Source organism: Rhinoderma darwinii, chromosome 1 (assembly GCF_050947455.1).
Source record: "Rhinoderma darwinii isolate aRhiDar2 chromosome 1, aRhiDar2.hap1, whole genome shotgun sequence".
NCBI classification, from domain to species: domain Eukaryota; kingdom Metazoa; phylum Chordata; class Amphibia; order Anura; family Rhinodermatidae; genus Rhinoderma; species Rhinoderma darwinii.
Window position 1 is genome coordinate 167,690,086 of NC_134687.1, and position 26,427 is coordinate 167,716,512.

General features: G+C 42.1%; 1 protein-coding gene across 2 annotated transcripts in view; it reads right to left on the minus strand.

Moving 5' to 3' along the window:
• LOC142738165 (bifunctional heparan sulfate N-deacetylase/N-sulfotransferase 4-like) overlaps positions 1-26,427 on the minus strand; it is a 323,501-nt gene that overhangs the window by 27,324 nt on the left and 269,750 nt on the right. For both annotated transcript variants that reach the window (XR_012880590.1, XM_075849743.1), the window contains exon 7: positions 4,908-5,090. Coding sequence is in view for 1 of the 2 variants with exons in the window: in XM_075849743.1 (XP_075705858.1) it covers positions 4,908-5,090 (183 nt within the window). In the remaining variant the exon portion in view is untranslated. The remainder of the gene's footprint in view (positions 1-4,907; positions 5,091-26,427) is intronic.

Genomic DNA, 26,427 nt, shown 5'->3' on the forward strand with positions numbered 1-26,427 from the left:
TTTCTCTGCCTCCCATTGAAGTCAATGGGAGGTCAGAGGAAGAAACGCCCGAAGATAGGGCATGCCGCTTCCTTCTCCCGCGAGCCGGTTTTACCGCTTGCGGGAAAAAACCGCCCCGCCTCCCATTGAAATCAACGGGAGGCATTTTTGGGCCATTTTTGATGAGCTTTTTGGCGCGGTTTCCGCGTAAAAAAACTTGTCAAAAATTTCTGTCTGAACTTAGCCTAAAGGGGTTTTTCAGTCCTAATAAATTGATGGCCTATCCGCAGGATAGGTTATCAATAGCTGATGGGTCAGGGTCCAACTCCCGACACCCCTGCAGATCAGTTGTTTTGAAGGGGCCGCGGCACTAGTACAAGCGCTGCCTCCGCTTCATTTTAACCTGCGCATGCTGTGATTTGCCGACACAGTTGTAGCGGCGGTTCACAGTATTACAGCCTTCTCCCATTCAAGTGAATGGAAGAAGGCAGTAATACTGTGAACCATCCCTACAAGTGTGTCGGTGATTCACAGTACGAGCAAGTACAAGCGCCGTGGCCCCTTCAAAACAGCTGATCGACGTTAGTGCGCCCCACCGATCAGATATTGATGGCCTATCCTGTGGATGGGGCATCAATTTCTTAGGACTGGAACACCCCTTTAATAAATCATCCTACTGAACTTAGCAATTCAGGTAATAATAATGAAATAATATTCTAATGATATGATGATTTAATTGCAATAACTATTTATTTTTAATGCTACCACCTAAGTGCAGAATCCTGAATTGCGCCTATAAGAAAGTTTATATATATATATATATATATATATATATATATATATATATATATATATATATATATACAGTGAAGGAAATAAGTATTTGATCCCTTGCTGATTTTGTAAGTTTGCGCACTGTCAAAGACATGAACAGTCTACAATTTTTAGGCTAGGTTAATTTTACCACTGAGAGATAGATTATATTTAAAAAAAAAACAGAAAATCACATTGTCAAAATTATATGTATTTATTTGCATTGTGCACAGAGAAATAAGTATTTGATCCCTTTGGCAAACAAGACTTAATACTTGGTGGCAAAACCCTTGTTGGCAAGCACAGCAGTCAGACATTTTTTGTAGTTGATGATGAGGTTTGCACACATGTTAGATGGAATTTTGGCCCACTCCTCTTTGCAGATCATCTGTAAATCATTAAGATTTCGAGGCTGTCGCTTGGCAACTCGGATCTTCAGCTTTTTCCATAAGTTTTCGATGGAATTAAGGTCTGGAGACTGGCTAGGCCACTCCATGACCTTAATATGCTTCTTTTTGAGCCACTCCTTTGTTGATTTGGCTGTATGTTTCGGGTCATTGTCGTGCTGGAAGACCCAGCCACGAGCGATTTTTAATGTCCTGGTGGAGGGAAGGAGGTTGTCAGTCAGGATTTGACGGTACACGGCTCCATCCATTCTCCCATTGATGCGGTGAAGTAGTCCTGTGCCCTTAGCAGAGAAACACCCCCAAAACATAATGTTTCCACCTCCATGCTTGACAGTGGGGACGGTGTTCTTTGGGTCATAGGCAGCATTTCTCTTCCTCCAAACACGGCGAGTTGAGTTAATGCCAAAGAGCTCAATTTTAGTCTCATCTGACCACAGCACCTTCTCCCAATCACTCACAGAATCATTCAGATGTTCATTTGCAAACTTCAGACGGGCCTGTACATGTGCCTTCTTGAGCAGGGGGACCTTGCGGGCACTGCAGGATTTTAATTCATTACGGCATAATGTGTTACCAATGGTTTTCTTGGTGACTGTGGTCCCAGCTGCCTTGAGATCATTAACAAGTTCCCCCAGTGTAGTTTTCGGCTGAGCTCTCACCTTCCTCAGGATCAAGGATACCCCACGAGGTGAGATTTTGCATGGAGCCCCAGATCGATGTCGATTGACAGTCATTTTGTATGTCTTCCATTTTCTTACTATTGCACCAACAGTTGTCTCCTTCTCACCCAGCGTCTTACTTATGGTTTTGTAGCCCATTCCAGCCTTGTGCAGGTCTATGATCTTGTCCCTGACATCCTTAGAAAGCTCTTTGGTCTTGCCCATGTTGTAGAGGTTAGAGTCAGACTGATTAATTGAGTCTGTGGACAGGAGTCTTTTATACAGGTGAACATTTAAGACAGCTGTCTTTAATGCAGGCACCAAGTTGATTTGGACCGTGTAACTGGTCTGGAGGAGGCTGAACTCTTAATGGTTGGTAGGGGATCAAATACTTATTTCTCTGTGCACAATGCAAATAAATATATATCATTTTGACTATGTGATTTTCTTTTTTTTTTTTTATATAATCTATCTCTCACTGGTAAAATTAACCTAGCCTAAAAATTCTAGACTGTTCATGTCTTTGACAGTGGGCAAATTTACAAAATCAGCAAGGGATCAAATACTAATTTCCTTCACTGTATATTATTAAGTCATTCTATCAATGTATATTTTCAGTGAGTCATGATAACCATGGGTGTGATCAACCTGAGCATTAATAGCATATATCATATACCCAAATAGTATGAAGACTGCCTAACCAACAGGGAGTAAAACAGACATTTTCAAACAATTATTTTGCTTCCTACTATACATGTATTCCAGAGGAGATTGCATATTTCCATATACAGCTTACAAGAAAGAAATATAATTGGATAAACCGGCCCATTATCCAGAACCTCAGGGATCGTTCTGTTTCTTGGACTGCATTAATAATAAATATAACATTGATACTACAGTATTTCATTTATCCGATTACAGGCATGCTTGGTAGTTGCCGTAATGCACAGCTAAATAAAATCAATAGATTTGGATTAGACTTCCTTTAATCAATCACAACCTCTTATCTTTATTGTAGAAGTCTGTCAAGGTTTGTATGGTAATAAAGGACTTTGCAGAAGCATATACAGTATTGTATAACTGATAGTTAGATGTTATATATGTAAACTTTCTTTCAGTAGACCTGAATTTTCCATTTATTGTATGTACATAGTTATATTTATAGATTATAGGGGTAGTAAATAAAGCTTTATCATTATATAAGGAAAAGGCATGCAACTAGAATTACATATTTTCTATTTTATCCCCATTTCAAGATCACTTTAGCTACAGTCTTAACATGGAGTCAAGGAGAAGTTACTGTGCGGATACTCACAGAGGATTGCCTGTATTAATGCATTGTAACAAACCCAAAGCTCAGAAACACATGGTCATGAAGAATTTTCAGCTTGTGAGTGTTAACAAGAATATTTCTGAATTGAAACACAAAGGAGGCAATTTATTGACTGGTGTTTCATACACTTGTCTTAATCTAAAGAAAATTAGGATGAGATGCGCCTAATTTATTTAGAGGCACAGACCGCTTTAGGCCTCATGCACACAAACGTATTTTTTCCCTCCCATTAATACTGGCGTAAATACGGGTCCTTGGTCACACGTATTCGACCCATATTGAACCAGTATTTACGGACCCGTGCCCATAAATACGGGTCCGGTGTCACCAGTATTCCACCCGTATTTACGGGCACGTTTTCGTTGCAAAATTGCACTGCTCTAATCGGCAGCCCCTTCTCTCTATCAGTGCAGGATAGAGAGAAGGGGCAGCCCTTTCCGAGGTAAAAGTCATACTTACCCGGCCGTTGCCTTGGTCACGCGTCCCTCTCTTGAAATCCAGCCCGACCTCCATGTGACCGCTGCAGCATGTGATTGCCCTGTGATTGGCTGCAGCGGTCACATGGGCTGAAACGTCATTCCGGGAGGCCGGACTGGAGGAAGAAGCAGGGAGTTCTGGGTAAGTATGAACGTCTTTTTTTTTTACAGGTTGATCTATATTGTGACCTGTAGTTTCTGTCCAGTGTGCTGAAAGAGTTACTGCCGATCGTTTAACTCCTTCAGCACCCTGGACAGTGACTATTTACTGACGTCGCCTAGCAACGCTCCCGTGATTACGGGTGCACACACGTAGTCACCCGTAATTACGGGAGCCCCATAGACTTCTATGGGCCTGCCCGTGCCGTAATTACGGCCTGAAATAGGACATGTTCTATAATTTTCAACGGCACAGGCACCTTCCCGTAAGCATACGGGGAGGTACCCGTGGCCAATAGAAGTCCATGGGCCCGTAAAAATGTGCCGTAATTACGGCCCGTAATTATGGGCGTTTTTACGTTCATGTGCATGGGGCCTAAGAAATTAGGTGCATCACTAGCCATCCGTGCATTAGAAAAATAAATTTACTCCAGCTATGAGCTTGGTGTAGATTTGCACTATAATTTTTCTTGTAAAAATTATTGTCAATTTATTGCACCCTCCTGCCAAACCCCATCAGCTTTTTTGAAAAGTGGCAAAAGGCAGAGTAAAAATACAAAAGTTGCAAAATTTTTATGAATTCATTAATTTCCCCCAAAGTATACTGGAAACTTCTAAGAGAAGTAGATCTTTCATTTCTACTTTTGCCTCTCTTAAAGATCACGTCCTAATTAAATGTTTGACCGATGACAGAGGCTTAACCAGGGAGTGCCGGGCGCTGTGTTGGGGCCCAAAGCTGCTGACCCCCAGATCAATCAGACCCAACTAGAACAGCCTTTCCCCCAGATCAGACATATATATACATATATGTATATATATATATATAAATATATATATATATAAAGCCTTTACTCACCGCTCCTCCATTTTCTCTTGTCCACATCCCCTTACCCTGCCACATAAGGCAATCTGTGCAGCTGCGCATACAGGGTCCTGATACCAGGCAGCATCAGGGTGTTGTATGCAACATGGCACACAATGTCCAGCATCAGGACGCTGTGTGATGCGTCGCATATAATTTCGTGGCGATAAAATGTACATATTAATTTACACACACCCCCCCCCCCCCCACTGTGAATACCTGCCAAAGAGGATCCTTTTGTTCGGGAAAGAGATGAAAATATTTCTGAGCAAGCTGTAATGGAGGCAGGGTCTGCAGTTTCAGGTTGGTCCATGTTTGTACAAAGTTAGCAAGATTAACAAACGTGTACAAGCCAAGGCGATCATTCCCATAATTCGACAAGTGCGTCATAAAGATGCTGATCTGTAACAGATATAGATAAGTGTGTGTAAGAGATAGCAGACACAGGATGCTGGAATAAATCTTGTGATCAGTAGATGGCAGTAAGATTCCTATGGAGGGAGAGAAAACACATGGTGATAGCCAGGCTTGAGCAAACATAGATTAATGAGTTCTCTCCCCAAGGTAATGAAGAATACCTAACATTCTCAGGGCATGTTCACACAGCTAGTTTTCTGGCTTATTCTGGAGCGTAAATCGCTTGTTCTACACTCCTAAACACACATTGAAAATGCTTTCAATGGTAAAAAAGCTGTGTAGTTCATATGAGGCATAATTTTACGCAGCTGTTTGAAAAAAAAAATGCAGTGTATGTATACGCCTCAAAACAACAAGTGCATGTCACTGCTTGAGGCAGATTTTTTAATATTTCCCTTTGACAATGCCAAAAATAAATCGAAAACACACTTCAAAAACGCTTTAAAATTCGCCTGGTTTTCATAGGCTGATTTCTCTTGAAATCAGCCTCGTATTTTTCCGCCTATAAACAAACCACGTGAACATGCCCTTGGGGTGAAGACACCTAAACATTATATCAAACAATTAGAACACATAGTTATAAAATACCATCAAGTGCAAAAAATGAAAGTTATTTCTGAATTACTGTACCATTTATTATACTGTGTACATGAATCTAGTGAGAGTCAATAGTGCTTAAGACTACCATGCCGAAATCTGTTTGAGAAAGCTATTATTGCAAGAGCAGCATTAGGGATCAAGGACAATTATTGCGTGTATCAATAAGTCTGTGGACAGAAAAATTCTTCAATGCCAGAATCAATAAATAGCAGAAAGAAATATTTGGAAATATAGACATCTGAATAATTAAAAAAAAAAAAGAATCCAAATACTTGTAGAAATTCAATTAATTTGGTGTTTTACATTAAAATATATTTAAGACATACCTCACCAGCAATGTGTACCCTCACTGTAAGGCTATATGACCACCTTCAACCTATCTATTTTGTCTGCATGAGTTGTAGCGAGATGTCACATTCCATAGAAATGCATTTTGACACACATTGTTTGCGACTCAATGCATCTGTGAGGCTTCAGTCACCAAAGTTGCACTTCACTGCATCTTTTGTATTATCTGACACTGTTGAGTGACGGTGACACTACAATGTAGTCAATGAAAATTGGGAATGTTACAAGACAGCAGCGCTATGTTTCTATTGACTCTGCAGATACAAAGTAAATTGCTCATTTAGCCCTGAACTTACCCAAAATAATTAGGGAAAATGAGCTTATTTTTATAAACACAAAATTAAGGGGGCAGCTTCTTTCCATATACCCTATGAGGCATCAGGACTTCCTGATATTAGTTAAAGCAAAGACTGCAAACAGCGACTTTCACTCTGGAGACCCCTCTGATCAGTTAACTACATAGACAACCATAGATTTTAAGTGCGCACTTTACCCAGAGACAACAGCTAACCACAGGGTTCCTAGCAGCAGAATCCCTCAGGTAGGGGGAAAAATGACAACTTTATTAACATCATGTCCAATATAATTTTATTCATAGAAAGATTCAAACCATTTAAATAGCATTAAAGAGGTTGTATGAGTTTAGAACTAGCACTATGGGCTGTGTCTGATATTGTAACATTCACTTCAATAAGACTGAGGTGCAATACCAGACATAAGCTATGGGTAAGAGTGGAATTTATTCTGGAAATAGCAGAATATTTTTTCTAATCTCCTACAGCCACTATTTGACTTGTCAGTAGTTGCATGAACTCTACTATGAGAATGTTACAATACATATTACTACAGTAAGTCTACATCACCTATGCATAACTAAACTAGAGATGAAAAATCTTAAAGCAGTGCCAGTGTCCCTGATTTCATCACTGTGTAAGGGTCCTTTTACACTGGCTAATTTTGTCTGTAACAACGAGCGCCGATCAACGAGACAGCTCGTTGATCGGCGCTCGTTTACTCCTTTCACAAGGAGCTCTGATCAGTAATATATGGGGAAAAGCGATCGCTACTACAATTGCTTGTCCCCATTCATTACCATCATGTCAGCAGCACATCTCTCTGTTTACACAAAAGGAGATGTGCTACTAACAACGATAATATTTTCTACTGCATAATCGATACGATCAGCCGATGAACAAACGTTTGATTGGGAACGAGCGTTCATATGAACGCTCATTTGCCTGATCATTGGCCAGTGAAAAAGGGCCTTTACTTACTTGTCAATGATTAGTCGTTTTTATAAAAAACATTTTTTCTCATGCAGCTTGCATTCATGAGCTGTGGCTAGCCCCACCCACCGGCTGCTGATTGACAGCTTTCTCTCCATACTGTACATATGGAAAAAAACTTCTAATCAGAAATAGGTGGGCAGGCCTAGTGGCGGGTGGGCAAGGCTAGTAGCGTGTTGGAGGGGCTAGCTGCAGCTCATGAATATCGAGGATTACACAGTGCGTGCTCCAAAATGTGAATCATTTTGATGGATTCTACCATCTCTACTGTAATAGAACCTATAGGATGTAGGGCACAATTAACACAATGTATTTAGAAGAAGATATATACATTTTATTGAATATCACAACATTAAAAGGTGAGTCATACAGAGCATAGATAAAAACGTCTGTCAATTACAGAGGACATACAAAAAACAATAAATAACAGTTCCAAGGGTAATATATCAATGTACTTCTAGGTTGGGTTGCCTGATCGAAAAAAATTATAATTATAGCCTCTGTGTAATATGCAAAGTGCAAACTGTACACAGAGGAACAAGAAACTGCATTGAAAAAAACTGCAGTCAGTTCAAATGTGACATCAAGCAGCAGCCTGATGCTAAAAACCAATGTGTGGTAGTTAAGTAGCGAGAACAATGCAGTCAATAAAGATACAAGCAGTTTAACTGAAGTAACACCTAGAAGATAAGATATATGACATACCCACAGTAGCCCTCTGCAAGGAGAGAACATCAGTCCCGACGCGCGTTTCGGCGAAATGACCCCCGGACTAAGGCATTTCGCCAAAACGCGCAATCGGGACTGACGTTCTCTCCTTGCAGAGGGCTACTATGGGTATGTTATATATCTTATCTTCTAGGTGTTACTTCTAAATACATTGTGTTAATTGTGCCCTACATCCTATAGGTCCTATATCAGTTGTTTAGGGCAATACACTAAGGTTCACTTGGCTCTATTGAGGTCTAGCCTTAGACATAGGTAACAATATAGCATATACTCATATATGTATATTGACTAGACCTGTTTCTCTCCTGCATGTACCAATAGGTTTACATCTCTACTGTAAAACGTATACAGTTGATTTTGCTGTGGGGGGAAATAGTATTAAATGGTGGCCATTTAAATGAATGGCTCGAGTTCACCAGAACAGGAGCACCTCTACGTTCTGGCTCATAAAGGATATCCCCCTCTATGCCATCCATATGTCCAAAAAGGCAACGCCGTAACTATTGTTAACACTACCTTTTTGTGCAAGCATTAACAAATGGGTGTTACGGTTCCCCTTGTCAAAGGGCTGTGTCCCTACATACTGACAGTCTCCAACCATCGCTGACAGTATCACACTGTGCAGGGACACGTCCTCCTGACAAGGGGAATGGTAACACACATTTGTCTATCAGTCCTGGACTGCACAAAGACTTTTTGTGAAACACAAGGATTTCCTATAATAAAAATGCCAGGAGTGGTGACAGATTCTCTATAAATCTAGCGACTTACAGGCGACGACTTCTCAGATTCTGGTAACTTTTTTCCCCTTTTGTTCTCTTTTGTTCTCCATCCGGTCCAGACTGCATGACGACTTCTCCCGACCCATTTCTGCAGAATTTGCCACTTCTGTTCCACACTTTTCCAACATTTCTAAACCTATAAACAAGATAAAATTATCATGGTGCCACACACTGTGCCTTTAAATATAATAGCACCATACACTGTGCCCCTGAATATAATTGTGTCAAACACTGTAAAGTAAAGCAGCACATGCACAAAGGCCCCTGTAGATAGTGCCACACACATCCCACTGTAGATAGCGTCACACACACAGCCCCTGTAGATAGCGTCACACATACCCCCATGTAGATAGCGTCACACACAGCCCCTGTAGATAGCATCACACACACAGCCCCTGTAGATAGCATCACACACACACAGCCCGAGTAGATAGCGTCACACACATCCCCCTGTAGATAGCGTCACACACACAGCCCCTCTAGATAGCGTCACATATATCTCCTGTAGATAGCGTCACACACACAGTCCCTGTAGATAGCGTCACACACACAGCCCCTGTAGATAGCATCACACACACAGCCCCTGTAGATAGCGTCACACATACAGCCCCTGTAGATAGCGTCACACACACAGCCCCTGTAGATAGCGTCACACACACAGCCCCTGTACATAGCGCCACACACATCCCCCTGTAGATACCGCTGCACCCCTATAGATAGCCCCCTGCAGAGCACATCACACACACCACCCTGTAGAAAGCGCCACACAAACCCTTGTAGATAGCGCCACATAAACACCCCCATGTAGATAGCATCACAAACAGCCCCCAATAGATAGTGCCACACACACAGCCCCTGTAGATAGCGTCACACACACAGCCCCTGTAAATAGCGTCACTCACACAGCCCCTGTAGATAGCGTCACATACACACAGCCCCTGTAGATAGCGACACACACACAGCCCCTGTAGATAGCGTCACACACACAGCCCCTGTAGATAGCGTCACACACATCACCCTGTAGATAGCGTCACACACACACAGCCTCTCTAGAAAGTGTCACACACACAGCCCCTGCAGATAGTGTCACACACACACAGCCCCTGTAGATAGTGACACACACACAGCCCCTGTAGATAGCGTCACACACAGCCCCTGTAAATAGTGTCACACACAGTCCCTGTAGATAGCGTCACACACACAGCTCCTGTAGATAGCATCACACACATCACCCTGTAGATAGCGTCACACACACAGCCTCTCTAGAAAGCGCCACACACATCCCCCTGTAGATAGCGTCACACACACACAGCCACTCTAGATAGCGTCACACACACAGCCCCTGTAGATAGCGTCACACAGCCCCTGTAGATAGCGCCACACACACAGCCCCCTGTATATAGCGTCACACACATCCCCCTGTAGATAGCGTCACACACACAGCCCCTATAGATAGCGTCACACACAACGAAGGGAGGGAGTGATGAAGGGAGGGAGGGAGTGATGGAGGGATGAAGGGAGGGAGTGATGAAGGGAGGGAGGGAGTGATGGAGGGAGGGAGTGATGATGAGAGGGAGGGAGTGATGAAGGAAGGGAGGGAGTGATGAAGGGAGGGAGGGAGTGATGAAGGGAGGGAGAGAGTGATGAAGGGAGGGAGTGATGAAGGGAATGAGAGAGGGAGGGATGGAGGGAGTAATGGAGGGATGAAGGGATCGAGTGATGGAGGATGAAGGGAGGGAGGGAGTGATGGAGGGATGAAGGGAGGGAGTGAGTGATGGAGGGATGAAGGGAGGGAGTGAGTGAGTGATGAAGAGAGGGGGTAATGGAGAGATGACTTGATGAAGAGATGGAGGGAGGGATGAAGGGATGGGGGTTTGGAAAATAACTCACCAGCCTGGGGCTCTGTGTAAAGACCTGACTGGTGGGCAGGCCTTCTCCCCTGCAGATATTCTGTTTCTTCACTGTGGTAGAAGGACCTGATTGGTGGCCGGGGTCACATGGGCATGACGTCATCAAAGGTCCTTTAGCTTACTATTCGGAGCACTTTTATTTAGAGAGGCGTGTCCTAAACACTAGCAGAACAGCTTAACGTCTGCTAGCTTTCACTATCCCGGCTAAGCCCGCCCTGAATTGCTCTCCCTGCACCTTCTCCCTATCTCCGCAGCGACAGTTAGCAGAGCAAGTGTGCTGCATAGTTTTAAGATTATGTGCAGTTCGGGCAGCCATGGGCCCCCTGGGTGCCTCGGGCCCCAGGCGGCCGCCCGAACCGCCCATATGATGATCCGCCATTGAGTAATTTCTAAGGAAACATAGAAAGTTATTTGCAAGAATAGTGCAGATCTGAAATCTATTCGGCCATTTGGTTTACATTATATTGGCCTCCCTCAAAATAATGGTGGTGACACAGAAAAACTTCTTTGTGTCACTTACATTATATATATTATTCTGTAAATTCATGCAATATATACCTCTTTAATGCAATCACTGCATGTAATATTGCATAGTAAGCAATAAATATGTCATTTCACAATAGAAGCATATATAAACGACTGGCGAGTTAGTTGCTTTTTATGGACATTGGTCAACGGCAATAAAATGACTGAATATACTTTTTTACTTTAAATTTGCAATTTTCTGGTTCAATGTCAGCATACCCCTGAGCTATTGACTTTACAGAGTCATAGAATGATAAGTGAATGTAACGCTACAAATAAGAAGTCCTCTGTGCACTGATAACATGTATAAGACAACAAGGTTTACTGTAGTACATACTGTGAATGCTCATTGGTACACTGAATACACGTAGATTTAGGGTTCTCAGCCTTTGACATTGATTTTAAAATGACATCATAAAAACCTGAAACAACAAATTCACAATAGACCCTTTTTTCTGCAATCATTTTCATAATCACTTTTATTATTAAAGGTTGTAATGTGCTTTTTTTTTTAGTCAATTTAATGACATTAACAGATGGCAAATCATCCTAGACTAAAAAATCCCATATGCAAACAGAACAGGTACACTCATGTGGAAATTGACGATTTGAGTGCTTACTGAACAGACAGGTGTTTCATTTGGCTTACAGTCTCACACGCCAGTTGTTCTTCACTTAAATTGCTATATAAAGTGAGATGATTTAGCAAATTGGCTTTAAATCAAACTCGCATTGATACATAAAAGCACGCACGCACGCATTCACACATACATATACACACACACACACATACTCACATGCAGATATACATCCGCACATATTGTACAAACACATACACATTTATTCACAAACATACATAATGTGCAGGGCCACACCGTCCATGAGAAGAGATGAGCCGCATGGGGTCTACATGTGGGGCACTATCTACAGGGGGCTGTATGTGGGGGCTATATGTGGAGCACAATCTACAGGGGGGCTATATGTGGGGCACTATCTACAGGGTAATTATGCTATTTTAATAAGGTACACAGTGTATGGTGTTATTATAGTCAGGGACACAGTGTATGGTGCTATTATAATCAGAGGTGCAGTGTATGGCGATATTATAATTAGAGGTGCAGTGCATGGTTCTATTATAATTAGAGGTGCAGTGTACGGCGCTATTATATTTAGGTGTGTAGTGTGTGCCACCATGAGAATTTTATCTTCGTTCATAGGTGCAGAAATGTTAGAAAAGTGAGAAGCTGAATACATCTGAGCGGAAAACTGCAGAATTGGACAGTGGCTGGGAGAAGTCATCATAGGGGTCTAGACCAGATGGAAAAGAAAAGGGAAAAAGAACAAGAATCTGAGAAGACATCTCCTGTGAGTCACTTAATGTAAATGTTTATTCTGCCTCTAATCAGTGCTCTAGTCACTGTATGATCTGCAGCGAGATGATGGGTGGTATGATATTGTTTTTTTTGTGACGCTGCTAGTGACGTAGAACAGCCAGAGAGATGTCAATCAAGATCTGGGGGCGCCATTTTAATTTTTGCCTCAGGCAGCAGAAAAGCTAGAATTGGCCCACACACTGCTGCATGAATATTTTCAAAATGACAATTAAAAGTGATTCTGCATCTAAATCATTTTTACAAAATTATGTTTAAGTTTTAAGTAAGAGATAAAAGATAGGCTAGCGTTTAAATCCAGCTAAATCTGCTTGTCTCTTCAAACACCTCTAATCAGCAGCTATTCTTCGACTTTCGTTTGGTTGATAGGCCATGTTTGGTTTGGTTGTTAGGAGATGTAAACCTAGCAACCAGACTTACAGATGCCAATGCAATGTGACAATGTAAGTCAATGCTGGGACATTGATTGCGTGTGAAAGAAAGACTTTTCATTCATCAATATAGGAAAGGGGTCTTTACAGTTAGAATAGTCAAACTATGGAATGCCCTACCCCAAGTGGTAGTAATGGCTAGATTATTATTTACTGACGAATGGCATTGAGGGTTATAATTAATAAATGACGGGTAATTTGTTGAGAAAGGTTGGACTTGATAGACCTGTTGTTAAGGATCTGCCAGGCACAGCTTCTGTATCCACGCCCATAGGTAATCAGTCTGCACCTGCTTCTATGTCTGTGAGACTGACTCCATCTTCCAAAACTCAGGATGGCAGGCTTAGGAGTGGGAGAGCCTATCACAGTCTGGCCAGACGGAGCTAGCTCCCGCCCTCTGTCTATTTATACCTGCCTTTCCTGTTCCTCCTTGCTTGTGAATCTTCTCTGTTGGTTTCCTGGCCCTGTTGCAGCTTCTGTACTATTTGACCCTGCTTCATATGACCCTGGCTTACTGACTACTATTCTGCTCTGCGTTTGGTACCTCGTACACATCTGGTTTGACTCGGCTTGTTCACTACTCTCCTGCCCTGCGTTTGGCACCTCATACTCTCCTGGTTTGACTCGGCTCGTTTACTTCTCTTGTTGCTCACGGTGTTAACGTGGGCAACAGCCCCGTTTCCCTTTGTTCTGTGTTTCCTTGTCTGGTTGTCTGTCGTGCACTTACTGAGTGTAGGGACCGTCGCCCAGTTGTACCCCGTCGCCTAGGGCGGGTCGTTGCAAGTAGGCAGGGACTGAGTGGCGTGTAGATTAGGGCTCACTTGTCTGTTTCCCTATCCCTGTCATTACACCTGTGTCTTTTTTCTACCTATGTTACTATGTAACATGTCAGTGCCCATCTCAGGCTCTGGTGTTATCAGATTATTAGTGCCCCAAATGCACTCATCTTAATAACTTTGAACCACAAGTTTACCAAACTCCTTCATCAGCCCTCCAAAATTAATAAAGACAGGCTTCAGTCTCAAAGATTAATTAAGACAGTGTCACGAAGGGTCTGTGGACCCACTGGACTGTACTGCCGTGGCGGTAAGGCAGCTGGCCAACAGGGAGCAGGTGATAGTCTATAGTTCTTATAGGTACCTGTGGCAGCTCAGACAGCGGCAGGGCAGGCTCGGCTTGGACTAAGTAGCAGGCGGACATCAGGCGATGTGAAGCAGGTCAGACGTGGATGCAGCACAACACGACTTTGGCACGGCTCCGTGCTAAATCAGGAAGGTATGGATTGCTAGGAACCGTAACTGGAAAGAAGTATAGGTACAGAGACAGGGACTGGAACAGGAAACAACTAGGAGGCCATCACATAGACAAACTTAGGGAACACAACAACGCTCAGGCATAGAACTAGGGGGCTGAACCCCTCTTATAGTCCAGGGTACTCACGGGTCAAAGTTCGTCCATGAGGTCCGGTGCGTGCGCTGCCCCTTTAAGAGCGGGGACGAGGGTGCGCCCGCACCCTCCGGCATCCGGCAGAGGTGAGTGGATGCGAGCGCTGGCGTCTCCTGAGGAGGAGGCTGGGGCCAGCGCTTGCCGACTCGTGGCTGCGGCTGTCAGGGGGAGGTTGGAGCTGACAGCCCGCAGCCACGGACATTACAGACAGACTCCAGGATTAAAATGGGGGCTCCACCTCAGGGACACACACCTATTTCGAGAACGTGGGTTCCCATGCCCATCTTTCCTGATGAGATGGCCGCTCTTGACATAGGACATTTGTCTCGTTATAAAATACTTATGGCATATCCTGTGGCTATGCCATAAACTATTGAGATGAGAGTACTCTTTAATTAAGACAGACCCTAGACCATAAAATTAATAAATCCAGGCCTCAAAATGATTACAGACCCTAATCCTCATACTATATTAATGCAGATCACAGACCCCAAAATAAATTAATACACCCAGACTTCAAAATGAATACAGATTTCTAACCCCAAATTGAATTAATAAAGATTACAGACCTTACATTTCATTAATACAAATCTGAGAAAAGAAAATGCATTAATACAGACCCCAGTCTGCAGCCTCCTGCTCTTTCCCACACCTTCAGGAAAAACATTCTTCACTGCTGCTGTTACATGCTGCTAGCGATTACTCAGAGGAGCTAACCATTAGGAGGAGTGTTAGAACACCTGTTCCCTTAAGATTACCATGACTACAGTTCTGGCTTCTGGGCGTGTCTGTTTGACCTTGACCCTATCTCTTTTGTCTGTCCTTCTGCCTGTCAGGGGTGGATTAGTATTCAATCCCACCTTCTTCCACCTCTCCCTTGCTTGTGATTCTCCTATCTTCTGGTATTCTGAACAAGCTCCTGACATTTCCTGTACTTCTGACTTCAGGACCTCGTGAATACATACTTACCGATTCTGATTATCTTCTCCCGACTGGTTCCGACCTTTTTCAGGCTTTGCCTGATTACCCCTTGCTCTAGTTTTGGACTTTCAGTTAACCTTCTGGCTGTCTGGTTTCCTGCTCAGGTTTGCCTGCATTTGCACCTCTAATTTAACACAGTACTCTGCTAAGACAACCTGGGTTCTAAGCAGCAAAGACCATCCCACCTAGGGTAGCTTTAGACTCTGTCGATCAGAGTGGTTACAGATTTGAGGTTGCGGTTTTACATGAACACTCTCTCCTGGCAGACTCCAGCAGCCTTTGGAAAATCGCTCAAACTTGCATTTCTATAACATAGAGTCCCACTCCCTGCCTTGCTGATAGCCACGGATTCCTCCAAGTCCTCAGGTCTCCTTCCATGCACCAACCACCATAAACAGCATGTAACAGAATGTTCCTCTACATTGCCCAGGTCCAGTCTTCCTGCCCCTGCTGCACTTATTACCGATGAGAGTGGGACTTGTGCTCTGAACTATGGAAACTGTATGTGGCTTACTTAAGTAATGACTCTTACTGAGTCGTGGTACTTACAGACTCGGAGATAGTGGGCGGTACTCGGCTGGCCTTGAGAAAATAATAAGCTAAGTAGTGTTTGACTGACTGAATCACTGAAAACATGAGCATGGTGTATCCAGAGAGAGAGAGAGGACATTGAGATGAAATAATTCCTACCCTTACTCTGGTCCTTGTATTTCTTCGTCCCTCTCCACCCCTTCCCCTACATGGTCAAGCGGCTGCCTGAAATAGTGGTCCGTTGCTTGCACTGTGCATATCATATATTGGTGGATGCGAAGTGCAAACTTAAAAAAAAATCACAGAAAGATTTTTATCTGCCAGACACTACAGACAGCAGGAAAAAACACTAATTTTCTGCGGACTGTCTGTAAATTTATGGATGGTTGTCAATCCTAGTTGAATCTGTGACTCGGATGTTAACCTGCATCTGTACTGCAGACATTTTTTGTGTCTTTAGTTTTGATAATTTTGTGAAGATATGTTCATGTAGATGTAGGCATAAGTGGCATGTATGAAGTCTGGACATCTTGAACTTTTATCATTAGGAGGTATTGTGCATCTCAGGCTCTGCTTAGGTCAGACTTTAGTCCGTAACATGATTTTCTATGCATTTTTTACAAAACTTTATGCTTTGATGCAAAATTGCATGAAGGCACCTATCAGTGTAAAGTGCTTGGTGGCTTTTCACAATGTGGCAGGTGTCATGGGTATAAAGGGAATAACATGATCTTTTTAAAATGTTTAATTCATAATTCATGTTTTATTTGTGTATGTCAAAAGGGTTTCCCCCCCAAGCTACTCCCCTGCGTTAAAGTGGGTTGTCTGAATTAGAAAACCCATTTTCAAAAAATTATTTTTTGAAAATGAGAGGAGCTTCTAACAAAAAGGAACTGTATAAAGTGGGAAAACGTCTAATCCCAGACGCCCCCATGTAAACAAGTATACATTGTTTTCATGACCTAAAACATGATATTCGATTTAAAGAGAACCTTTCACCTGCCCATTCATACGCAGCTGAGTGTAGCATGGCTGCACATACCCTGTACCATACCATAGGCAGGGCTGTACATACCCTGTCTCACTATAAAAAAATGTCCTATCTTTCTCCATTATTTAGATGTCGGTGCCAAATATATATTTGGCACCCGACATTTAAATAACCCCCTGAAATGTCAATGGGGCATGTAATTGGCAAGGGGGCGTGTAACATCGCTATGACACTGTCCAATCAGCTACGGACAGTGTCACAGCAAGAGCTTGAGAGAGAAGAGCGTGTGTGCGCGCACACGCATCTCCGCCGCCACCATGGAGCAGAAGAGGAGAAGAATGTTAATTCTTCTTCTTCTGTTCCATGGCAGCGGGAGTATCTTCGGCAGCGGCATCGGAGCTGTACTCTCATGCTTGCGGGCACCTGTGCGCACACGCTCTCACTCACCCTTCAGCTCTTGGCAACAAAGGATGAGAAGGCTGTGTGATCTCTCACGAGAGATCACACAGTCTTGTCGTCCTTGTCTGCTGAGAGCTGAAGAGTGAGAGCGTGCGTACGCATGCTCGAACAGCTCCGAGCTGCGCGTGCGCACACACTCTCCTTTCTCCATCTCTTGCTGCGACACTGTCTGTAGCTGATTGGACAGTGTCACAGCGATGTTACACGCCCCCTTGTCAATAACCCTCCCTACTGACAGTTCAGGGGGTTATTTAAATATCGTCCGCCACATATAACGGCACCAATATCTAAATAACGAAGGAGGTTAGAATTTTTTTTAAAGTGCCCCAGGATTTGTGCAGCCCTGCCCATTACATACTGCACTCAGCTGCACATGTATGGGCAGGTGAAAGGTTCTCTTTAAAAAAAAAAATAGATAGAGCGGGAACAGATTACAGTAGCAGTAGATCATATTAATATTAGTAGAGTAGAAACAGATATCAATATGATCATATTATTTTACACTTTTAGGATATACATTATATATATATATATATATATATATATATATATATATATATATATATATACATACAATATCTATTATATATTGTATAAAGCTTGTTTGAAGCCTGATTTTACATTGGTTTAAAATAAAGTGACGTCATGCTCCATCCTCCACAGCGTAGCCACACCTTGGCATCAGAGGAACGCCACATACAAAATGGCGCTAGGTCAGAGGGTACACGGAGCGCAGTGTCGGGCGCTGGCTCTTTGTCTGTTCACAGCCTCAGTAGAGTAACACGAACATGTACAAGATTTCTTCTCAGGAGTGTCTGAGGTAACGTTCTCACGCCCCTCCACGGCCTCAGCATACTTGAAGTGCTTGAACTTGGTCTGCGTGGCGGTCGGGCCCTTCTTCCTCAGCACAGTCACGGTGTCCCAGTCACACTCAGCCATGTCTCGTCTTTTACCTCACCAGACGCTTCACTAAAAATTGCCAACACTACGCGACGAAGGCCCGACCTCCAAACCCCGCCTCCTCAGCCTCCTTATTAGTTACAAAAAAACATCAATCAGTCTCATACAAGCGCTGATTGGTGGAATATCGCCTAGCTTCCTCATTGGCTAAATCCTGAGGAAAGATCTGGAAAGGCTGGTCCTTCGTACCAAGGAAGACGTTAATTGGATAGATTGGCCCAGAATGCTATGCGTTGATTGGTTGTCTGTTTGCAAGTGCTGATTGGATAGAATGTGACGACCTGCCTGATAATGCTGACTTGTTGCTATAACACTCCTGATCCATTAGCTGATGGAAGAAACACATATACAACAACGCTTAGAAGACCAAGCGGGACCAGGACGTCTGACCCTGATGTAACCCGGAGTAATCTGTGCCGGTCTCGGAATTGCAATATTGATAAAGCATTGGTGCATTTCCTGAACTGCTCGCTTGGTGGTGCGGTATCAGAAGTCTTACTTGTGCGATGTCCCTCGCCGCTTGCCGTAGTTGGGCTGTGTAATCATTACTGCTGCTGTACTACAAATCCCAGCGTGCTCTAGAAGTTGTATAGAGGGAGTGGGGATGTTGGGGAGGGGGTTACTGCTGGCCCCTGCATGGAGGGTCCTGAGAGCTGCTGCTCCCACTCTCTTCCCAGGCAAGGCTCCATAACCTTCAGGCTGACCCTGGGCACACCTCTTTATTTTGTGTCTACATGTTTCATTCAAAATTTCCGCCTATCACGAAATGAATGAGGGATAAGCGGTGATCACGTGCCTGATGTGACTATTGGGTCATGTGACCTGAAGGTCCCTATATATCTGTACGTCATGTGACACTGTCCGTGTATAAGTGTGTTCTTATATTGATGGATTTTCTGACAGGCGTCCGGTACGGCTCTATCCAGGCCTATGACACACCAGAGGAGGCTCCACGAGGAGATCCGGACTTCATTGCCCAGATTGCTGTGCCACATGCACTGTACCCGCATCATATTCCCACCAAGATGCTGCAGAAGTTGCTGCTGTCCGCCGGCTCAGCATTTATCTATTACATATTTTCGAAAGTTTGTTTGAAGCCCAATTTTTCATTGGTTTAAAATGAAGTGACGTCACGCTCCATCCCCCACAGCGTAGCCACAGCTTGGCGTCAGAGGAACGCCACACACAAAATGGCGCTAGGTCAGAGGAAACTCGGAGCACAGTGTCGGGCGTTGGCTCTTTGTCTGCTCACAGCCTCCCCGGGACAGACAAGCAGACACGGCCGTGATGGTGAGTATCTTTTGGCGGAGGGAGCTGGGTCTGTGCTTTGAGGGCGCGGTGGAGAGCGAGCTCCGTGAGGTTACGTGTGCTGTATGGCAGGCCTAGGACACACCGCTCCCATACTGACCTTCCCAACATGGCGGAATGTTTCCGACAGCAAGACACCAAGCTGGTGGTCCGCCTCGCTTTCCGGCTTCTCCGCCGTCCGGTGTGAGACCCCCGGGCCCGACCGACTACTGTCACCCACAACAACCTCCCCGGGACGGACGGGCAGACACACTCTATCTCTACCGTAAGTCAACCTCCCGAGCAATGCCGGGTATAATAGCTAGTATATATATATATATATATATATATATATATATATATATATATATATATATATATATACACATACACATACATATCTGTATATTTGGTAAAAGTCATTTCAGTAAAATATAGGAAACAAAGCAAATATGAAAACTCAGGTTTATATATGTTTTTTTATGTTTGTGATAGGATTATACAATGGTGGAACGCTCATTTCCATCTACTGCAGCCAGTGGAGATTATCCACTTTGTGCTTAGCAAAATTTTGCTTATAAACAGAGTATCTGGAAAAATATGTAAGCTGTATGTATATCTCCTTTTGACTCCTTAGAGTGGCGGCACTACAAAAGAGAATGTAATGTTATTTTATTTTGTGCTGAATAAATATGTACTCTCAACTTTTTCTGCACCCAAGATAGATGACTAAAAATACATGGAAACTGCAGGCAAATTGGCTCAAGTGACCTTTTCTTCCCATTATCCCAAATGGCTGAGTCTGCTGGCATCTGTTTCAGTTTCCCCTACACTTTATATTGATGCGGGATTCCCTAGTGTTTATCCCAAAGATGTACAAGCTGTAAATAATGCAAACAACATGCCATAGACCGTCATGTCCCTTATTTAGCTTGCTCCTTTTCTATGCAGTATACAATACCAGTCGCCCAGAGCTGCTTTCCTGTCCAAGGTCTATGGTCAGGAACAATATCTCTTATTATATTGACAGTTCGAGATACATTTAGTTATCTCTTATGGGCCATGTGAAATTGGAAATAAATGCTTGCTCATTATTTTTTTGCTAAGCATTAGAAACACGGTTTTAATAGTAGCAGCTGTGGCAGGCTGGAAATACAATCTCTTTTTATTAGGTCCCTAATCAGAAACAATATGACAAGGCCATTTGGACTGCATTTAAACTCTGAGAACCTTACAAAATGTTTCAAGATTTAAAAGGCTCCTGGACGGGGACCAGGGCACTGAAAGATAATGTGCAATTACTCAGTGACAACTGTGATGCAAGCAAAAACATAAGGAGTCAGTTTATGTTTTATTGTTACTTCTGACACATTCAGCAAGCTTTCTGTAACACCCATATACTAACTCTGAATTTATATTAGAGATCAGTGATATCCATAGATGTAGAACTCAAGTGCTGACACATGGCGGTAACATTTGTATATTCAGTTGTGATGCTTTACAGAAAGGGTGTACATACTGTACCATGGAGGCAAACCAATCCCATTAGACAACTTACATATACAGGGTGGGCCATTTATATGGATACACCTAAATAAAATGTGAATGGTTGGTGATATTAACTTCCTGTTTGTGGCACATTAGTATATGGGAGGGGGGAAACTTTTCAAGCTGGGTGTTGACCATGGTGGCCATTTTGAAGTCGGCCATTTTGTATCCAACTTTAGTTTTTTCAATGGGAAGAGGGTCATGTGACACATCAAACTTATCGAGAATTTCACAAGAAAAACAATGGTGTGCTTGGTTTTAACGTTACTTTATTCTTTCATGAGTTATTTACAAGTTTCTGACCACTTATAAAATGTGTTCAAAGTGCTGCCATTGTGTTGGATTGTCAATGCAACCCTCTTCTCCCACTCTTCCCACACTGATAGCAACACCGCAGAAGAAATGCTAGCACAGGGTTCCAGTATCCGTAGTTTCAGTTGCTGCACATCTCGTATCTTCACAGCATAGACAATTGCCTTCAGATGACCCCAAAGATAAAAGTCTAAGGGGGTCAGATCGGGAGGCATTTCTTCTGTGGTGTTGCTATCAGTGTGTGAAGAGTGGGAGAAGAGGGTTGCATTGACAATCCAACACAATGGGCAGCACTTTGAACACATTTTATAAGTGGTCAGAAACTTGTAAATAACTCATGAAACAATAAAGTAACGTTAAAACCAACCATTCACATTTTATTTAGGTGTATCCTTATAAATGGCCCACCCTGTACATTAAACGCTATGTATAACAAACAAGGTAAATACATGATCATTTTCAGCAGCACCACATACATCATTCGGTATTACCCTAGGGTCTCTTACATGTGGCTGCAATGGGGCCCTGGGAAATAGGAAGCCCAGTCCTGATTGATCCTATCCCCTTTGTTACTGGGTGAACTTGTGCGGAGTACCCATCTCCAGAGAAACTGCATTGTTAGCAAACACAACGGAGGGTAATTGGTCATAAAAAGGGTATGGAGAACCTTTGAATCATATTAGGAACCCTACTTTTTTTTTGCTTTGGGGTCCACGCTCTTCTATGTACGCCACTTTTTTTCAAAGGAAAGCATTAAAATAGCACAATGGAAAACCAACACAAATTGCTTCCAGTTATCAAGTGCTGTGTTTTGGTAATGGAAAAGGACATATTCCAGGAGATTGGTAGGTAGCAGCAGTCAAGTTGGCATCTTATAGATCTGCAATAGCAGTTGAGACAATACTCTATTCCTTGTCCTTACTTTTAATATGTTCAATATCATACAGTTCAATAGCAGCTAAAAAGCTTTTTAGGGAATAAGAACTATGATATTTAAGTATATTGCTTCTATGGATTTTTACGTTTGAAAATATATTTTTTCTATTTGTTTTAAATTTTTTTCTCTCACAATAAATTCACTAAAGTTTAATAAGGTTGGAAGAAACAAATGAATTTAGCAATTATGTACAGTGCAGCTATAGCAAGCGCCAAGCCAGAACACTTCAAGACGTGACAGGTGATGAAACACATTGCATTTCACATACTAAAATCGGACTGCAATGTGTAAATATAATGCAGAGCAAAGTAAGAACACAACATGAACACACAGCATGTGATGATAGCATCCAGTGCTTGCTACTCCCGCGCACCTTGCTATATCCTATAGCTCGAGTCATTAGGTATATCAAATAGTTAAATAGAGACTACCATTGAATATATAAGCCCAAGTGGTAAAGTTTCTGATATAATTCATTTGAATTGTAATTTTGCAGCCTGACAACCCTCTTGTGCAATGACGCAAGACATCATTTAACGTTAGTTAAACATAGGTAATTAGCTGCCTTGCAATAGTGTTTTATGTAAAAATATGTTTTATGACTGCTGGCGGAGTATTTCATAGCCCGGAAAGTATTGTCTATTCTTGGTACAAGAGAAAGGATAATTAAAGTCTGAAACCTAGTTAGGATGCTCTCATTCTCGTCTGGTCCCTCTATCAATATATTTTTTGTCCTCATTGTAAATTGTGTGATAGCTACAAGAAGAGAGCACAAAGACGAAATGAAGACTGTGTTTTATTAAAGCAATTTATCACACAATGCCACAATATCCCTCGATACTTCCCAGATTCTGTTTAGAGTAAACAATAAAATACAAGCTGCTAATTTTTTTTTGTTCTGGCGAGCCCTGTTAAAGGAATACTTAAAATACAGCCTGTGCTCAAAAACAGACTGCTCTAAGAAAACAAAAAAATAACTATAAGTTAACTACAGTTTTAAATAAATTAAAATACTGTATCAAACTGAAAATATATTTATACTTTCATGTACAGTCATGTGAAAACTTATTTGATTTGTTAACATACAGTATGTGGGCATAGTAATGTTAGATGTTTATTCACAGTATGGTAAGATAAGATAAAGGTAACTGGAAAAAATACAGTAATAAATTGACTGCAGGACCACCCATTGTAAATATACGTCCACATTTTCTGCCCATTTTGCAGAACCGACATATATTTACTGTATTTCCACCTTTTGCTGTTCATTGTGTCCCCCACAGGAGCCCCAAAACCCAGATCTGGACGTTACAAACAGCCTCATCTTTGGGACTTAAATGGTTCAGATCGCAATCATGTGATCACCATTACAACCAATCATGGCACTCACACGAAAATTTTGTTGCAGTAACATATTTTCCCAAGGTCTGTGCTATATAAAATCTTCTCTCTCTTCCCGTCTCCTGTCTGAGTGAGCTCTGAGGAGAGAGAAGGTGTTACACAGAATGGAAATTTGGCTGAAGATAATTAGCTACTAAAAAAAAAATTCACAGATATGCCATTTCCTTCTGTGAAAAAGTAATATCTAATACCTGGTATCGCCCTGTATGGCATAAATAGCCTTAGGCAAGCATTTTGTCTCTGATATCTACTGGGCGAAATTTTTCCCACACCTTATTGGAACATTTTACCAGTTGTGTGATGGTTAAGGGATTTTTTTCCTGCCTTTGTAGCCTATTTCTAATGCCCTCCACCTCATCTCAATAGGATTTGATGGGATCTAGATACGGGCTTTGTCTTGGCTATTTAAGAACCCCCCATTTCTTTGTGGGTTTACTGGTATGTTTAGGGTCATGGTTATGTTGCAATGTTCCCTTTTAGTTAGGCTTCTGACTTATTAAATACATTAGCATTATTTGTTGCAGTCAGGAGTGTTTCTAGGACTACAAAACATCTGGGGTACCACATAAGAGAGAAGCTCAGTGTGGATACAGTGGGCCTAAGTGTCCTCTCTTGATTCTGTCCTGCTGTGCTTTGCCTGTAAAAAATAAACTGCCAAGGCTAGTCATGGTACTATGTCAATACTGTTGTGAGCCAATAAGCAATGATGATTGGTACGGCTCTGTTTCCATTTTGAAAATAGTAGACATGACAGATATGAAAGAGCTGGAGAAATATGACAGATTTTGTCATGGATTCCATTGACGTATAATGAGTCTGTCAGATTTCAGTTATTTTTCTTAATTGATATAATAGCGAAGCATACACATTTATTTTGGCACTACTGAATATGAGGGGCTATATAAAAGGAAGAGTATCGATTTTTATTTCAGGGTCTCTGACAACCACTATGGTAGACATTAGTGGTTGTTGCCCAGACTATAATAACTGTAAGAGACCAAGATAACTCAGACACTGCTGAACAGACACTCAAAAAAAACTTCAAACAAGAAAATAACTCAGAGAATTAAAATTTCATAACCCTAATAAATGTAAATATATGGTGTAACTCTTGCTCTATATTAGAATTTTCAATATTTGTTTGTGAATACGCCAAACAACAGGAAGGCATATGTTAAAAATATCCTCAGCACAATATCAATTTGCCTTAGGGAAGAAGACTATGTAGGGTTATGTGAACTTTTTGTGAAAGTCGCTATGGGTATGAAGGAGCATGGAGGTTGTGCTAATCAATATCCAACTGGACGGAAACTCATTCATTTAGCTAAACCAAGCGAAGGGACTCTACTACTTGGCTCCAAAATACATTATCTTTTACCGTGCTGATACAAAACATGGAAATGCCATCTTCTTGTTTGAAAAGATGATGTAGAACACCTTGTGAATGTGAACATCATTAGTTTACCAAGGGTTACAAGGGCAACTGTTACTATGGATGCAAAACCTTATAGGACTAATGTCACATCACCCCGAAAGCTGAGATGAGTAAAGTAACTAAATCACTGTTTGAGGTCAGCAGAGGTCCTTGTGAATTTTAATGAAATCTATGATTATTCATCATTTTCTAATTATCAGAGGAAGATTTTTAACTGTTTGGCTTTTGATTATGCAATGACAAGCTTTTGCACTCACATACGCATGTCTGTGGATTTGTGTTCCATTTAAGTTTTTTAGAGTACTGCTGTTGTGTTTTTGGGACATATAGATTTTTGAAGAAGGGAATACGATTTTGATATACATTTATAAGCTGTGGTCCTCTACAACATTACCCCTTTTTCTTTCTCTCCCTTTCTCCTCCCTCAAATCCTCTTTATTTCTTGACACTCACACTTATTTCTCGCTTTCCATTGGTTTCAAGTCCTTTTAGATGACTTATCTGAAGACAACTGTTATCTATGCTCCTTGACTGTAGGAATGGGAGTCCCACAACATTAGTTAAAATAGAGCAGCAACTATTACATTCAGGGAAATCTTTGCAACCTGGGGTATATATTCGAACAGAAGGGCCAGGTAATTGTTTGCCCACCATTCCCATCTCCCATCTCTCCTTGGTTCTCACGCCTGTGGAGAGGGAGATCCGAGCAGAGATTCACATCACCCATAATGAAAAAGCAGAATAAAACCAACCTAAGCTTTCCTTTAAAGGTTCTATTACAGCTGCATTGAGACAACAAATTGCCTGCTGATCTGTTTACATGAACCTGTTCCAACTAATACCATTGCTCACCCGTTACAAGCTGATGTTCATGTTTGCATATTGCAGGTAGTGTAAACATTATAGGTCTCATGTATCAAGTGTTATAAAACACAAAATTTGGAGTAAATATGGCAGACAATATGGAAATCAGTCAATACGTTCTCAACACATCAACTGTATGACCCATGTGTAAGAACACGTACAACAGAT